General features: G+C 36.0%; 2 protein-coding genes across 2 annotated transcripts; both read left to right on the forward strand.

Annotated features, from left to right (window-relative positions):
* Positions 1-460: 460 nt before the first annotated feature.
* LOC137713200 (protein RRP6-like 2) lies at positions 461-7,281 on the forward strand. Its single transcript, XM_068452472.1, has 14 exons — positions 461-1,235; positions 1,448-1,603; positions 2,222-2,380; positions 2,457-2,540; positions 2,745-2,824; positions 2,946-2,996; positions 3,434-3,542; positions 3,983-4,065; positions 4,638-4,683; positions 5,002-5,089; positions 5,198-5,367; positions 5,661-5,945; positions 6,041-6,142; positions 6,474-7,281. Exons 1-14 carry the CDS (start codon positions 540-542, stop codon positions 7,107-7,109), a joined length of 2,745 nt encoding a protein of 914 aa, XP_068308573.1. The 5' UTR covers positions 461-539; the 3' UTR covers positions 7,110-7,281.
* Positions 7,282-10,617: 3,336 nt separating this feature from the next.
* On the forward strand, positions 10,618-13,987 carry LOC137713236 (plant cysteine oxidase 2-like). The gene is made up of 5 exons (XM_068452520.1): positions 10,618-11,154; positions 11,989-12,086; positions 12,270-12,426; positions 12,526-12,729; positions 13,294-13,987. The coding sequence occupies exons 1-5, from the start codon at positions 11,028-11,030 to the stop codon at positions 13,422-13,424; spliced, it is 717 nt and encodes a 238-aa protein (XP_068308621.1). The 5' UTR covers positions 10,618-11,027; the 3' UTR covers positions 13,425-13,987.
* The last annotated feature ends 1,412 nt before the right edge of the window (positions 13,988-15,399 follow it).

Genomic DNA, 15,399 nt, shown 5'->3' on the forward strand with positions numbered 1-15,399 from the left:
ACAATTCTTCTCAATTTACCGCTACGTAGGATTCGACAAAATACCTCAATAAATAAATTGAAAATCTTTTCACGTTTTGCACTTTGTTTATACTTGAAAACTTTTACCAACGGTTATAATTATTATAACTTTTAAAAAGATCTCATATTTGTATTCGTTGAATCAAATTGTAATGATCCGGATTATTTGATTATTTGACTCATACCTTTGGATACGGAGGAAATTCGGTCCCCAATTTTGCATCCAACACTGCCAACAGGCATATTTATTTGTCCTTGTCCCAGTAACGTCCTTTCCAATTTTGTGTGACAAAAATCTCATGCATTAATTATGTGGGCAAAACTGAAAATTTACTCGCACATTCTTCATCATCACGTGCATCATGCACGAATATCATGTGACATCCCGGTATTAGGTTTAATTTTAACAAACAACGGCCAATGAACGAAACATTAGTGATCACCAGGGAGGCAAAATTAACTGTAATTGAAGCCCTAGCAAAACCCTAACCGATAAAATCCCCCATTTGCACAACCGCCATGAGCCAAGACGCCGTGACCATGGACCAATCTCCGCCGCCGCAGACGAACTCCGACGCCCTCCAAACCCTAACCAAGGGTGCTCTCTCCTCGTCGATTTCCAAGCTCTCCGGCTCGTCGCGATTCTTGCCTAACAGCAAGGACTTCTATTTCTACCGCAACTTCGACGAATTCAGAGTCCCGATCGAGCAAATCACCAAGGAATCGCAGACGATGCTTGGCTCGATTGGCTCGTCGGCGCCGGTTTGGAGGAAACCGGTGGCTTTCCCCGATGACTTGGACGACGCGTACGATTGGCTCGTTAATGTGAACGACGAGGCTCTGGAGAGGTTTGACTCGTCGGTGGACGAGTTCAAGATTGTGAGGAAGGAGGTGGAGGAGGCCAAGCGGCCGACGAGTGCGGCTATGGACACAGACGATGGGTTTCAATTGGTGTGTGGGAAAAAGAAGAAGGGGCCTACTGGGTCAGCAGCGGCCAGTGGGAACGATGATTCGAGTCAGGTATCCTCTGCGGTGAAGGTGGCTTCCAAGGACAAGAAAACTGTGGTCGCGACGAAGCCGAAAGTGCCGTTTCATATACCGAGCATTCGGAGGCCTCAGGAGGAGTTTAACATTTTGGTTAATAATGCAAACCAGCCGTTTGAGCATGTTTGGTTGCAGAGAAGTGAGGACGGTCAACAGTTTCTTCATCCCCTAGTAAGTCATTACTTGATCATGTTCTGTATTTTATGTATTGAATTCAGGGTGATTTTATGTTGGGTCTTGAAAATTATTTAATTTTTGAGAATTTGTCTTACATTATTTTGGGATTGTGCTGTTAAACGACGAGTATGTATTTAAAGAAAAAAGTATGCTTGAGTTAGTTGAGTATGTATTTTTTCTAATTAGTGTGTTGTTAATGAATAAAGGAGAAGCTTTCTGTTCTGGATTTTGTTGACAACAACATTGGGGATGTTGAGTCTGTAAAACCGGCTTCATTAGAGTCCACGCCATTCAAGCTTGTGGAGGAGGTCAAAGATCTGAAGGAGCTCGCAGCTAAGCTCCGTGCTGTTAATGAATTTGCGGTAAAATTTGAGTGCAATGATCCTCTTTTTTTCTTTTGTGAAAGCTGATCTCCATTTCGCAGTCAACTCCATGATGGTTAAAGTTATTTGCTTCAGCAGAATTTTGTTGTACTTGCAGTCACTATGATTAGGCAGATTTGATGTTGCTATCCTGTCATCCATTTTATTTAGTGTAGAATTCATGGTTGTATTCATAGGAACTTATAGCATTATAGAATATATTCCTAGACTCACAAACAGTTACTTGCGATAAAATAGCACAACCTGAACATGGTATTAATTGATGTCAAATTGGTGTCTACGCAAGAGTTGTTCACCTTAGCATCTGTTATTGGCAATGGATTTGTATAAACATTTGTGTGATGTTACGTGAGCATATATTTCCATCGGGGTTTTTTTCTTCTTCCAGTTGTTCTGCTTCTTTTAACCTTTTCCATTTCATCTGCAACATTGCTACCTATGTGTACCCTATATTTGAGTTCTTCAAAAGGTTTATTCATTCATAGCTGCATGGAATTGCTAAGTTGGCATTTCATTGTTATGATTATTTCATTTTACTTAACTTTGCATTTTGGCATTCGTTCCCCTGTATTTTAACTTTTATCTTTTGCTGTCTAGGTTGATTTGGAACACAATCAATATCGATCTTTTCAAGGATTGACTTGCTTGATGCAAATTTCAACTAGAACCGAAGATTTTATTGTAGATACTCTGAAGCTTAGAATTCATGTTGGGCCATATCTTAGGGAAGTTTTCAAAGACCCTGCCAAGAGAAAGGTATGTTTCATGCCCATTTGCATTTTCTACCTTGGTAGCATATGATTTTTTCTGACAATATTTTACAATTCATCAGGTGATTCATGGAGCAGATCGTGATATCATGTGGCTTCAACGTGATTTTGGCATTTATATCTGCAATTTGTTTGATACTGGCCAGGTGATGTACTTTGATTCTTTGAAGCAACTGAACGAATGGATTTTCTTGTCTTGCAAAGGAATTTTTAGTATCTTTTCCTTTATCTGGAAAAGAGTATCATTATTTTTACTTTTGTTCTTACGATTTTAGCTTTTCTACTTGAAATATACTTTTTCTTTATAATGTGTTGCTAACCAAAGATGACCAATTTGTTTTAATCCTTAGGCTTCGAGGGTGTTGAAATTGGAGAGAAATAGTTTGGAGTATCTTCTACAGAACTTATGTGGTGTTACTGCCAACAAAGAGTAAGCTGTTGCTATTACTTCGATTTCTTTATCTTCCAAATGCTCCTAAATAACTTTCTCTCTTTATATTTGATAGATTCATGTGTTGCTTCTTTGATTTTAACTACTGTTTCTCCTGCAGATACCAGAATGCAGACTGGAGATTACGCCCTCTGCCTGAGGAGATGATCAGGTAAAAATGTGAATTGTATATGTTTAAGTGGGCAACTCAGCTAGTATTCGTTCTGTTGATAATATCTCATAAGTCTCAAACTGGTCAATCCTAATTTTATAATCGACACAACGTTAAATTTCCTTCTTATCTGTTATAGAGTTATTTGACACTTGATTGTTTAGGATCATCTAGTGCGGTGATTTCTTGTAATTCGAAAATTAGTTTTAGGATTAAGATTACCTCCAAATTGAAACTTGGAGTAAACAATGCATTAAGGGCAGTCTTCATGCATCATAAATTTATTTTGCTATCTTGGTCACATGATTATTGTCGCCTTTTGGGTGTTTATATTAATAGATTTGTTAGATGTTGCATTCTCATGTCCATTCCTTTTAGAGTTTATATTTTTATTTTTTATTCCATGGTTATCTAAAGAAGTTTTATTTTCTTGACAGATATGCCAGAGAAGATACACACTATTTATTGCATATGTATGATTTAATGAGAACACAGTTATGTCTGATGCCCAAGGAATCAGAAAACTCTGACACTCCTTTAGTGGAGGTATAGTATGAATGATGATCACGTGCTCTTCTCTGTTTTGAATATGTTCTTTTTGGCTCTCGCATTATTTACAATTTTAACACTTTTATATATTGTTACCCTTTGTACAGAACTGCTAGTTTTGCCTATATGAGACTTTTTTCATTATTGAATTTGCATATTTGCGTTGGCCCCTAGCCATGTTTCTTGGCGTTTAGGATTTCTAAGTTTTATTTGTTTTTAAATTACCAAGACGAATTTTGTAGCACTGCTGGAATATTTATTTCGATATTCTTTTGTTTATAGCATCTGCAAATTATGTCTTGCTGGTAAATTGGTTGATACATCTTAGGAAATGGTTCTTCCAATTATCTTGTCTTCCATATTATTTTCCATTTACTATAATTTGGCAATTTTATTCAGGTTTTATTTTTTTTATTTTTTATTTTTTTTCCTGACAGGTTTACAAACGCAGTTATGATCTATGCATGCATCTATATGAGAAAGAGCTTTTGACAGAAAATTCTTATCTCCACATATACGGGTATGCTTTTATTTTTTGTGGCCGGCAAATTTTCTATTTTTGGTATTTGGGTAATTCTTTTTGGTCTTGGCTATGACCCCTCTCCAATCCCCCCAATCCTCAATTTCCCTAGTGCATGCTTTTGTTTTGTTGACCAAAATTTCGTTCAAAGATTTTTAATATTATTACACGCAATTTTTAGGTTGTTCATATGCCTTGTACATTGTTAATGTTAGACTAGTTTTTCCCTCAGAGAGCACACAACTTTTCTGAATTTCATTGTTTAAGCCCACCACAACTCTGTACCAAATATCCGTCATCAAAACAAGGGTTTACCTGCATTTAAGCTCCATTAGAAGTTTCATATAAGTTGGTAGGGATTGTATAAAAATCTTGTGTCGTCAATTAAATTGGTGAGATGATCTTGTTGGATTATACAATTAATTGAGGAAATATGAATATATGATAATGGGAGGGAGTCCAGTTCCTTTTTCCTTTCTATAACTATGTCCATGAATAGGAATTCTGTATGCATTACCTTTGTTTATATTTTATAATGACTTCAATTTATATTATTTTCTATTTCGATGTAGGTTGCAAGGTGCTGGTTTCAATTCTCAGCAGCTTGCCATTGTTTCCGTAAGATGCCTCCTTATTTCTTTTATACATTGTTCAAATGTTAAAGTTGGCTAATCTTCATTTGAATTGTAGTATATCTTATATATTTTCCCAATATGATTCTCATTGTGCAATACTTCTGAACTATGTTTATACAATGAGTTTTTACATAAGAGGACTAGTTAAATATTAAATTATTTGGCAGTCTTAAGTTGATAATCTGTTTCTTATGGAGTAATGTAATATATACTTATGTTACACGAGGAACTGAATTGATTAATGTGCAATTTTAAAGGTTATACACCACTCATACCAGATTCATTTGTTAAATGGTTTCAGGGTCTTTGTGAGTGGAGGGATGTTGTTGCCCGTGCAGAGGATGAAAGTACTGGCTATATATTACCAAACAAAACTCTTCTTGAAATTGGTATGACTTGTATACAGTTCCTTGTTCTTCAAGATCATTATTAATTCTTTTCTCTTTTTACACAGCAGACATTCGACTTATTTACTTTTACTTTTTCGTCTGTAAAAGCTAAACAGATGCCTGTCACCACTAGCAAGTTAAAGCGATTGGTGAAATCAAAGCACCCGTACATGGAGCGTAATCTTGGTTCAGTTGTTAGTATCATTAGACATTCTATGCAAAATGCTGCTTTTTTTGAGCCTGCTGTCGAACATCTGAAGGTGGCACGTGCAGGAATGGTAAGCCCTATGTTTAGTTGTTTGGTGATCATGAAGACTGGGCATTCATGTTTCCCTTTCTATATTAGGCTTTCATTCAGGTTACATATGGAATGTTACGAACAAAAATCTGTCAATTTCATGTATCAGGTCAGGTGCCATTTAACTATGCTATCATGATAAAATCACTGTCCATTTCACCCCATTTTCAAATTTATTAATTTTGACTGTAGTCCATTCTTCAGATGTTTGGCGATGACTTCTTTTTTTTTTTTTTTCACTTTTATCTATAGTTAACAGTACACTTTTTGCAGGCATCTGAAGAGAATATATTGGTCAATGATGGATCTGAAGCCTTGTTACCTGATCAGTCTGTCAGCAATTCGAGTAATGGTGATTTATCTGTAGTTTCACCCCCGTCTCAGCAGCATAGAATGGAGTATAAGGGGATTGCATTTGGTGCCTCTGAACTTGTAAGAAATGGACAAGGAAACTCTCCTGAAACTGGCAGTCCCATTTCGGTGAATCTTAGGCAGAACAGTGTTCCAGGACAAAGCAGAGAAGCAAGGAGCAATGCCTGTTTATTGGATTCAGCAAAGGTTGACATCCATTTGCTTCTTTTGGATGTTTTATCTTGTTATATTTCTTGCTCGTAGAGCTCTAGTCTTAAAATAGTTGTCTATTTCTGTTGTAGGTTACTGGAGTAAGTGTTCAGGTGCAAAAGAAGCCCAGCCGTGCCTTTAGTTCACTGTTGGGGAGTGCAGTTCCAAAAAGGAAGGTCGATGTCGATAAAAAGGTTAGTAAGAACACTGCTGTAAATTATATGCCTGAAATGGAAATAGGCCCATCTTTGTCTTGTATAACTTGCAATCGCAGCTGGGCCTAAATCTTGCATGTTACAAGTCTAGTCAAATAGAAATATTACAACCACAAATGTCTTGTTATATAGATTGTTCACCTTCTACATTAAGCATTTAAGTGATCAGTGACCGTCCTTTTTTACGTTGTCAACTGAATCATATAATGGTGGTGGTTTCTTTTTGATATTGAAACGGCTAGATTTCCATGGAATCTTCTTTGGTAACTCGGTACATTATTAACTCTTGTGCTCTTAACTTTCTTTCTAGGGCAAGGAAGATAATAAGTTGGAACAAATTAGATCTTCAGTGAACTTCCCATTCCACTCATTTTCGGGCAGGAGTGAGAAATCCAAACCAACCTTGGAAGCACGAGATAAAAGTTCAGAAACTCCCCATTCTGAAGGGCCGCTTCCTGCATCACCCTCTGGTTCTGGTTTAGGTGACATCATAACATTGGAAAATGATTCAGATGGAGGTGAACCGGTAGATGGTTCCTCAGAAACCAGAAATGAGCCGGAGGAGAATGATTCGGTACCATCTGCTTTGGGGAGGGATGGGGAAGACGAACCCGTGTCTCTCTCTGATTTGTCGTCGAGCTTCCAAAAATGCTTTCAGTCGCTTAACCAAAACAGGAAGACAAGAGAAGTGGAGAAGTCCCAGGAATCTGGTGGTTTGCAGGTGAAGCCTTTCGACTATGAGGCAGCAAAGAGTCAGGTCATATTCGGAGCTAAGCCGGTCAGAGAGGCTGGAGCTGCGGAAGGTGTGAAGAGCTTAAACTCAGCGGGAAAGAAAAAATCTTTAGCTGGTCTAGTTTCAAACGATGACGGGTCAAAAGAACTAGGACAGGGTAGACGACGCCAAGCTTTTCCAGCAACCGGAAATAGAAGTGCGACATTTCGTTAAGTTTCCGGCATAGATTTGTTCTGTATTATTGTAGGAATGACAGAATTTTTCAAGTAGTGGAAAGAAATGCAACAAAATTGAAAGTTAAGAAAGAGAAGTAAATTGAAAGTTATGCAATTGATCGTAATTAAAAAATGTGAACCCCGTCAATTTCAAGTTAATACCTATTTCTAAATTTCAAATCAAATTGTCAAATTATTCTAGTTAATGGATTTTGTTGCTTGAATTGAAAGCTAGAAAGTCCTATTGCATTTTTGGCTTTTTGGACCAGCCAAATTTTCTCAATCTGCGGCGAGATTCTCTTATGTCACTCTTTTATCATGCGGCAGTCATTCAATAAAAAGTCATTGTACTTTCTGAACAAATAAAAAGTATTTATTGGATGGTGACGCTCTTAAAATTGAATATTAGAATGTGCATCCTCTAGTTGCTCTCTTAATGGATTTGTTGCTTGAGTACGGGAGAGAATGTGTATCCTAGTTAATGGATTTGTCAAATTATTCTAATTAATGGATCTGTTGCTTGAAAGCTAGATGCAACTGAATGTGCATCTCTTCTTTTTACCTGTAAAGTGAGAGAGAGACAAAAGCCAGTACATACTATTACAAGGTTCTAAAAATCGCTAGACGCTAGTCGGGCAGCAGGCAGGGGCTTAGTGTCTAGACGGATTTATGTAAATTTATTATACATCTTCTTGTAAATAAGTGCCTATTTGCACTTAAAAATAAAATTATACTTGTATGGATAATAGAAGAATGATAAAATGCAAAAATAGAAGTAGAAGAATACACAAATTATATACATCCAAAAAGTTCAATATTTAAAAAATAGTAAGCATATAATCATAATGAGGAGGATTTGGATAATAAACTAAATTCTTCTTATTCATGAATCATGATCCTTGTATTGGATTAGACATAGATTAAATTATTTAACCTTGTTGTAGCTAGTTTATTTCTTTTCTTTGTATGTATCCCCTCAAAAGTGCTCCAACTCGTTTTACTATTGGATGAACTTGTAGTAAATCCATCATTTACAAATTAGGTACACCATGAAACCAAAAAAGAAAAAAAGCACAGAATTAATAAAAAATATTAAAAAGATATTAAAAAAAGGGCCTAGGTGTCGCCTAACTCTCCACCTAGGACCGCCTAGCTTCCAGCCGATTTTTCCTAACACCTTGCCCGAAATTAGGGCGAGGCTCCACCGCCCGACACCTAGGCCGATTTTTAGAACAATGCTATTACATAAAAAGACATGTTTATTATTATTTTTTCTGATAGATGATAGCGTTTAGTGTGTTAAATTGTTAGTGATCAAAGAGAAAGAAAGATTGACGCGAATCAAACCCGTACTAGGATGCATTAGCATAATTACAACTTTCCAATGTGGTAAAATACCATATGGAAAGACATGTTTACTTAAATGCGAGAAGGAAAGAACAAGAGAACTTAGAAACATGCCTTATTCTTGATGTTTTAATATTTTATTACAATTTACAAGAAATCTGACACTTTTTCAGATATGTATGTTCGTAAACAAGAAAAATAGTTATGAAGTGAACTGATTCACATAACTGTAATATTGTAGGAATGACAAAAAATTTCAAGTAGTCGAAAGAAATGCAACAAAATTGAAAGTTAAGAAAGAGAAGCAAATTGAAAGTTATGCAATTGATCGTAATTATAACATGTCAATCATGTCAATTTCAAGTTAATACCTATTTTTAAAGGGAATTGCTATTAGCAATCCAAATATCTCATTCTGCATTCCAAATTTTCTATATTAAGAAAGAAAAATACAATTGTGAGGAGTGTGGAATGAGATTTTTGGAGTGCCAATAACACTTTCCTTTCTAAATTTTTAATCAAATTGTCAAATTATTCTAGTTAATGGATTTTGCTACTTGAATTGAAAACTAGAAAGCCCTATGGCACTTATTGCTTTTTGGACCAGCCAAATTTCCGCCATCTCCGGCGAGATTCTCTTATGCCACTATTTCATCACGCGTATTCTTTCAATAAATAATCATTGCATTTTCTGAACAAATGAAAAGTATTTATTGGAAGGTGACGCCATTAAATTGAATATTAGAATGTGTATTCTCTAGTTGCGTAATGGATTTGTTGCTCGAGTGTACGAGAGAATGTGTATCCTAGTTAATGGATTTGTCAAATTATTCTAAATAATGGATTTGTTGCTTGAAAGCTAGATGCAACTGAATGCGCATCCTCTTGCTGCTGTCTCTTCTTTTTACCTGTAATGCGAGAGAAAGACAAAAGCCGGTACATACCCATTACATAAATGCAATGTTTATTATTTTATTTTTCTGACAAATGATTGCATTTAATGTGTTAAATTGTTAGTGGTAAAAAAAAAAAAAAAGGGATATTGATACGAATCAAACCCGCACTAAGATGCATTGGCATAATTACAACTTTCTACTGTGGTAAAGTACTATATGCAAAGACATGTTTACCTAAATGCGAGAAGGAAATAACAAGTTCTCTTAGAAACATGCCTTATTCTTGATGTTTTAATATTTTGTTACAGATTTACAAGAAAACTAAAAAAAATTTCAAATATATATGTTAGTAAATAAGAAATAGTTACGAAGTGAACTGATTCACATAACTATTATAAATAGACAAAAATGAGAGATATAACCTTTGATAGAGATAGAAGCGAAACGGGTGTAATGTATAACACAAATGATGTAGGTAAAGAGAGGAAGGGGATAGTGGTGTTATTGTTTTTCACTTTTGATCTGGTGTGTTGTAATGAAGTTCCAGACATACTTCTATTTATAAGAGTTTGATTTGACAACTTCTTATGAGCTCGTTTAGATTTGCTTTTAAAATAACTGAAAGCACTTTTAGAGAAAATGTTTTCAGATTCCAAAAGCACTTGAAGTGTTTTCTATGTGCTTTTTCCAGGAAGTATTTTAAGTATTTTTTTTACGATTTACTTACATTTTTACTAAGGATTAGTTTTAAAAATATTTTCACCAAAAATATTTTCGATCATTTTAAAAACATATCCAGACAAATTCTATATACAAAAAGAAAATATTTCACCTCTTTCCAACATTTTCATCTAACACATTTAATGACTTTCACCAAAATCCTTCACAATACATTTCATAACTTAAATTTCTGTCTTGAGAGTATTCTTATTTTAGAAGAAACACTTCGACACTTTCTGCCAGGAAGTGCTTTACCAAGAAGCACCCCCGAAGTTTTGTAAAGAGAATAAACCGCTGTAAGAATAATAATACAATAACCAAAAAAAAAAAGAAAAGAATAATAATAAAATAAAACAATTGACTCCAGGGAGAGCGACACGTGGTTGGTTGGTGTGAGGACGAAGATATTTTCCCAGCCAAATTACCAATTACAAGGTCAAAGCCAACAGTATTCGCCATCGTATATGGGCCATTTGGTCATTTCACATCCCGGCGTGGCCAGCTAAGCCCAAAAACCCTGGTTTCAAATCAAATCTATGGGTACGAATGGCGGAACTGCAGAACCTTGTCTCTTAATTTTTCCTTTGTTTTTCCCACAAATCTACGAACTTTTCTTCCTCTTCCGCACCACATCCATCCGTGCCGCCCCTGGTTTTGGTTTCTCTCTCCTCCTTTCTCTCTCTCTCTCCCTCTATGGCTCAATCCTTATATATGATCCTAGATCTCCTCATCCCTCCCACTGTTACACGGTATCATCATCGCCTCACTTCTCTTTGGCATTTCATCAAACACCTTCCGACCATTCTGAAATTAATCTTTGCTTTGCGGATCAGTTGCTTTTCTTGCTTCTTTGCTTCTCAATTTGGATATTGAATTCTGGGGTTTGAAGGAGAAATTCTGTGCTGCATCTGAAGTGAATATATAGTTATATATACACACAGATACATATACATATGACTATGAGGACTGCGAGGGTTCCAACTCCGCTGCAACAGCTCCTTCGTGCGTGCCGAAACGCTTTCAAAGGTCCCGGAACCGTTCCTTCGCCTCGCCATGTGCAAAAGCTGCGTCGCATCCTCGGTACGTTTTTTGGATTTACCAAGTTTCATACTTTACTTTTGATTAGTTCAGTCACATGTTGTTGTCGTATACGTTTGATTGATATTTTATTATACGAATCTTGTACTAGGAACATTGAGAATATGGTCATATGTTTTTGTCTATTCGAATTCCTATCCGTTGCGTTTCGATCTATGTATGTGCGTTTGTCTGTGCTATGACAAAAATTCCTGTCCTTTTGTTTTAGGAAAAAGTCCAAATTTGCGAATTTAGGAAAGAATTTGATAACGTTGCTGTATCTAGGAAATAAACCTCCTCCTGTTTTAGGAAAAATTGCAAATTTGAGTTGCTTTCTAAATATGTAGTTGGTGGAGTGTCGGGGTAATGTGGCTGAATGGGGAAAATTTGTTCAAGATGTTTAATTGTTCAAAAGATTATTTGTCAGACTGTATGCGTTGTATGTCTGGCCATGGCGACATCGACACCCCTTAATTTCACCCCGCTTCTGGAGCATTTTCCTGGAGTAAACAACAATTTTGACTGATATTTCCTACCACCGTAGATGGATTTTGAGGAAATAGAAAGGAGTGTGCGCAGTCCAAAATCGGATTTAATATGTTGTAGCCTGCAATAGATAATGAATCTAGAATATCATGGCGTACAATTATCTATACGTGGACGTGCGTGTGTGTAATGCTGGGGAAAAGATTAAGGAGGGGGGCAGGCAAGCATTGGCATGGAATTGTTATGTATGAAAGTGATATGTAGTCCGGATAAATATTTGATTCATTTCATGCGTGAAGGAAACATTGTCTGCCATCTTCTTCACAAGCCGATTTTATTGTGGTGCTGTAGATAATATGAGACCAGAAGATTTTGGGCTAAGTGGGGATCTGCGGTTCCCCACTCCTAGGGTCAGGTATACAACCATATACGAGTGCAACAAATTTTCGGTAAGTTTGTACTTCTTTCTACCTAGTTGGTCCAGTATTAACTTGGGTGGCTTTCTGCACAACTGATTATTAGTTCCTTTTAGATGACCATATATTAATAACATAAAAAAGCGAAGTTTCGTTTTCAAAAAGAGTTTACTTGATCGATTGTTGATTGGTTCTCCTGTTTATTTCCATGTGCAGTTGTGCTGCTTTTTTATTCCAGCAAATGGTGTTATCCCACTCCATAACCATCCAGATATGACTGTTTTCAGTAAGCTTCTATTAGGCAAGATGCATATTAAATCATACGATTGGGTTGATCCCGTTAATTCAGATGGCTCCACGCCTGCGCCTCAATGTGAGTCGATATCACTCTCCTGTAAAATTAAAACGAAAATAAAAACTATCTGGGACTGTATCTTAACCAGTATCTAATACTAGTAGGATGATTTTGCAGTGAGACTGGCCGAGTTGAAAGCTGATAATGTCTTCACAGCCTCATGCAATGCATCGGTACTTTATCCAACAAAAGGTGGCAACATCCATGCCTTCACAGCCATAACACCCTGTGCAGTGCTCGATGTGATGGGACCACCCTATTCTATAGAAGATGGCCGGGATTGCACGTATTACAAAGATCATCCCTATGCGGCTTATTCAAGTAAGTGAACTTTTGCTTTCTTGACAAGTTGCCAAATAGTTTATTTTCTTTGATCTGTCGTGAAAACAACCAAATTATGGCGTGATGCGTATGGATTTTGCTTGGACTTGCATTTATAAAAGTTACACACAAGCAATGTGGGAGAATGGAGGAACCATCAGAGATTGTGCATGATGCAATTGGTGAGCCATTTGGCAATACAAAAAGAGAATGTTAATCTACGAGATGAGGCCTGTCTTAAAAATTTAGAGCATCGAACTCAAATTCAATTAGCTATAAGTAGAGCGGATGTTTTTATATTCTCAACACTCGCTTCTCCAGTATATGTTTAGTATTTGTGTACAGGTCCAAAAATCTCCAGCTACATGATGATTTAACCTGACCATTTTCTGCTTAGGCTGCTTGGGCACGGTCCTCGGTCATTCTATTTAACCATTGAAGAAACTTGAACTCCTGAAACATGTTTTACTGAGACTTGTTAAAATACTGAAAACTTGTTACTGGCATTTTGATGCACTTTTGAGTTTATAAGCTATATCTTATTTGCTTGTCAATTCGACGCAGATGGAGGAGCAGCAGTAACTGAAGAGAAACACGATAGTTACGGGTGGTTGGAAGAGATTGAAATGCCTGAGTACGCGGAAATGGATAGAATCGAGTACTTGGGTCCACGAGTTACCGAGAGGAGTTCGTAGCTCTCCTGATGTATGCCCTCCGAGTATTTATTCGTCTCCACGCTCTGATCTAGACGGAAATCTCTCATTTTCCTTGGTACAGTGTTTGAATTAAGACAAGGAAAGGGATCCTCTCTGGATCCCTTCCACCAAATTCACCCAATCACCTAATTCGGGTCTTTGAAATTTGATCAAACGGCTAAAGTTATTATAACTTTTAAAGGGGTTTTCTGTTTGTAGCTATTGGATCAAATTTCAAAGGTCCGGATTGATTGATTAAGTGGATTTGGTGGAAGGGATCCTCTCCGGATCCCTTCCCTTAAGATAAGATGGATGTAGAGTGTCATTTAATTACTTTGTTCTTGCTTATGTACCATAGTTTTACAGATTTTTAGAAGAAAAAAAATAAGGTTAGGTGGATTTGGTTACCTTTAGGTTCATGGTTGATGAATTTGACTACTTTGTGACATAAGGCGGTTGTTGAGCTTTGTCTCATTGTTTCTTCTTTCTCCTATTTTTAGTATTTGGACAATCATGTTGCTCAAAGAGCTCATGTTTTTTATAAGACGGTGGTTTGCTCGTTTCTTTTTGTTGTTTTTCAACTTTTAGCACGTAATTCCTTGAAACTCAAACTCGTGTCACGTCTCACTTTGCCTTCTCACGTTAAAGTCTGTTTAATAAACTTGTTAAAACTGTTATGTGGCACGAATATAACTCTTGTTAGTTAGATGCGTCACGAGCTTCTAAAAAGTTTTGTTAAGAGTTTTATTTAGGGAGTTTTAATGAAATATTTTAGGTATTGTTCACTTTTTAACGAAAATGATATTTTTATTTTAAAAAATCATTTATTGTACTATTCACTTACTACATCTTTTTGTCATTTTGATTAAAATTCAAAGTTTTCAAATTTTTTTTTTATTAATTTTTTTTTTTATTTTCTTACTTGGATAAGAAAACTTTGAATTAAAATATAAAAAAATTGATTTTTGTTAATTTTCAATCACATCACACTTGTACGATACCTTTGAACAACAACGGAAGACACGAGTTGAGTTCTAAGATGCTGTCTAACAAAATTTGTGTTTCAAAAAATTAAAGGGAACTTTAACGAAAAGATTTCGGTACTTTTATTTTTACATTAAAAAATCAATCATGATACTATTTACTTTACCTTTTTATTTTGTTCTTATTATTAAAATTCAAAATTTTTAAAAATTTTTTATTAGTTTTCTTAAAATTAAACGAGATTTGAGTTTTGAGTTTTAGCAAATGTAATGAATTGTAGTGTTGAGAGACGGATTCTTACGTCGGGGGAACATCTACGGCCTCCAAGACAAATTAGGGGTGGGTTGGGCCCCAATGTCGGAGTTGAAATAGGACCACATGAGTCCTAGACCAAGTGGAAAAGAGACCATGACGTAGGTGTAGGTGGGTCTCCTGGACCAGGGGGCCTATACCTTTAATAAAGCATATTTAATCGGGCACCCAATCTATCCTCCTCGTTGTAATATAAAAATAACACCCTCCATTTAAAACCTTGGAGTGTGTAACGAATTGTCAATGCTAATGGGCTTGAACCTCTGAAATACATGGGAAACTAATCAACGTTGGTTATAGTACATGTATTTACTTAATGTATTCGTCAACTAACGGTTAAATATACAATTAAAAAAAAATATTATATTTGACAATACCTAAAACTCAAATTGGACTCACTTTAAGCACAGAGAGTCGCAAGAACCTAACAAATTCACAAAGCTACTACAACTATAGGATATACAAAGTAGGAAAAAAGAGAGTAGAAAAAATGAAAAGATGCGCATGTTCTATCTAGGTAGCTTGGGATAGATGGTAAATACACGATTCATAACATATGTTAAGTGGTGAATGTATTTAGTAAATGTGTAAAAATAATAAGATGGGATATTATATATATGATCATATCTAACTGTTAGATGATAAATGTATAAAATAAATGTACGTATTATAGTTAAGT

Source organism: Pyrus communis, chromosome 13 (genome assembly GCF_963583255.1).
Source record: "Pyrus communis chromosome 13, drPyrComm1.1, whole genome shotgun sequence".
Taxonomy (NCBI): Eukaryota; Viridiplantae; Streptophyta; class Magnoliopsida; order Rosales; family Rosaceae; genus Pyrus; species Pyrus communis.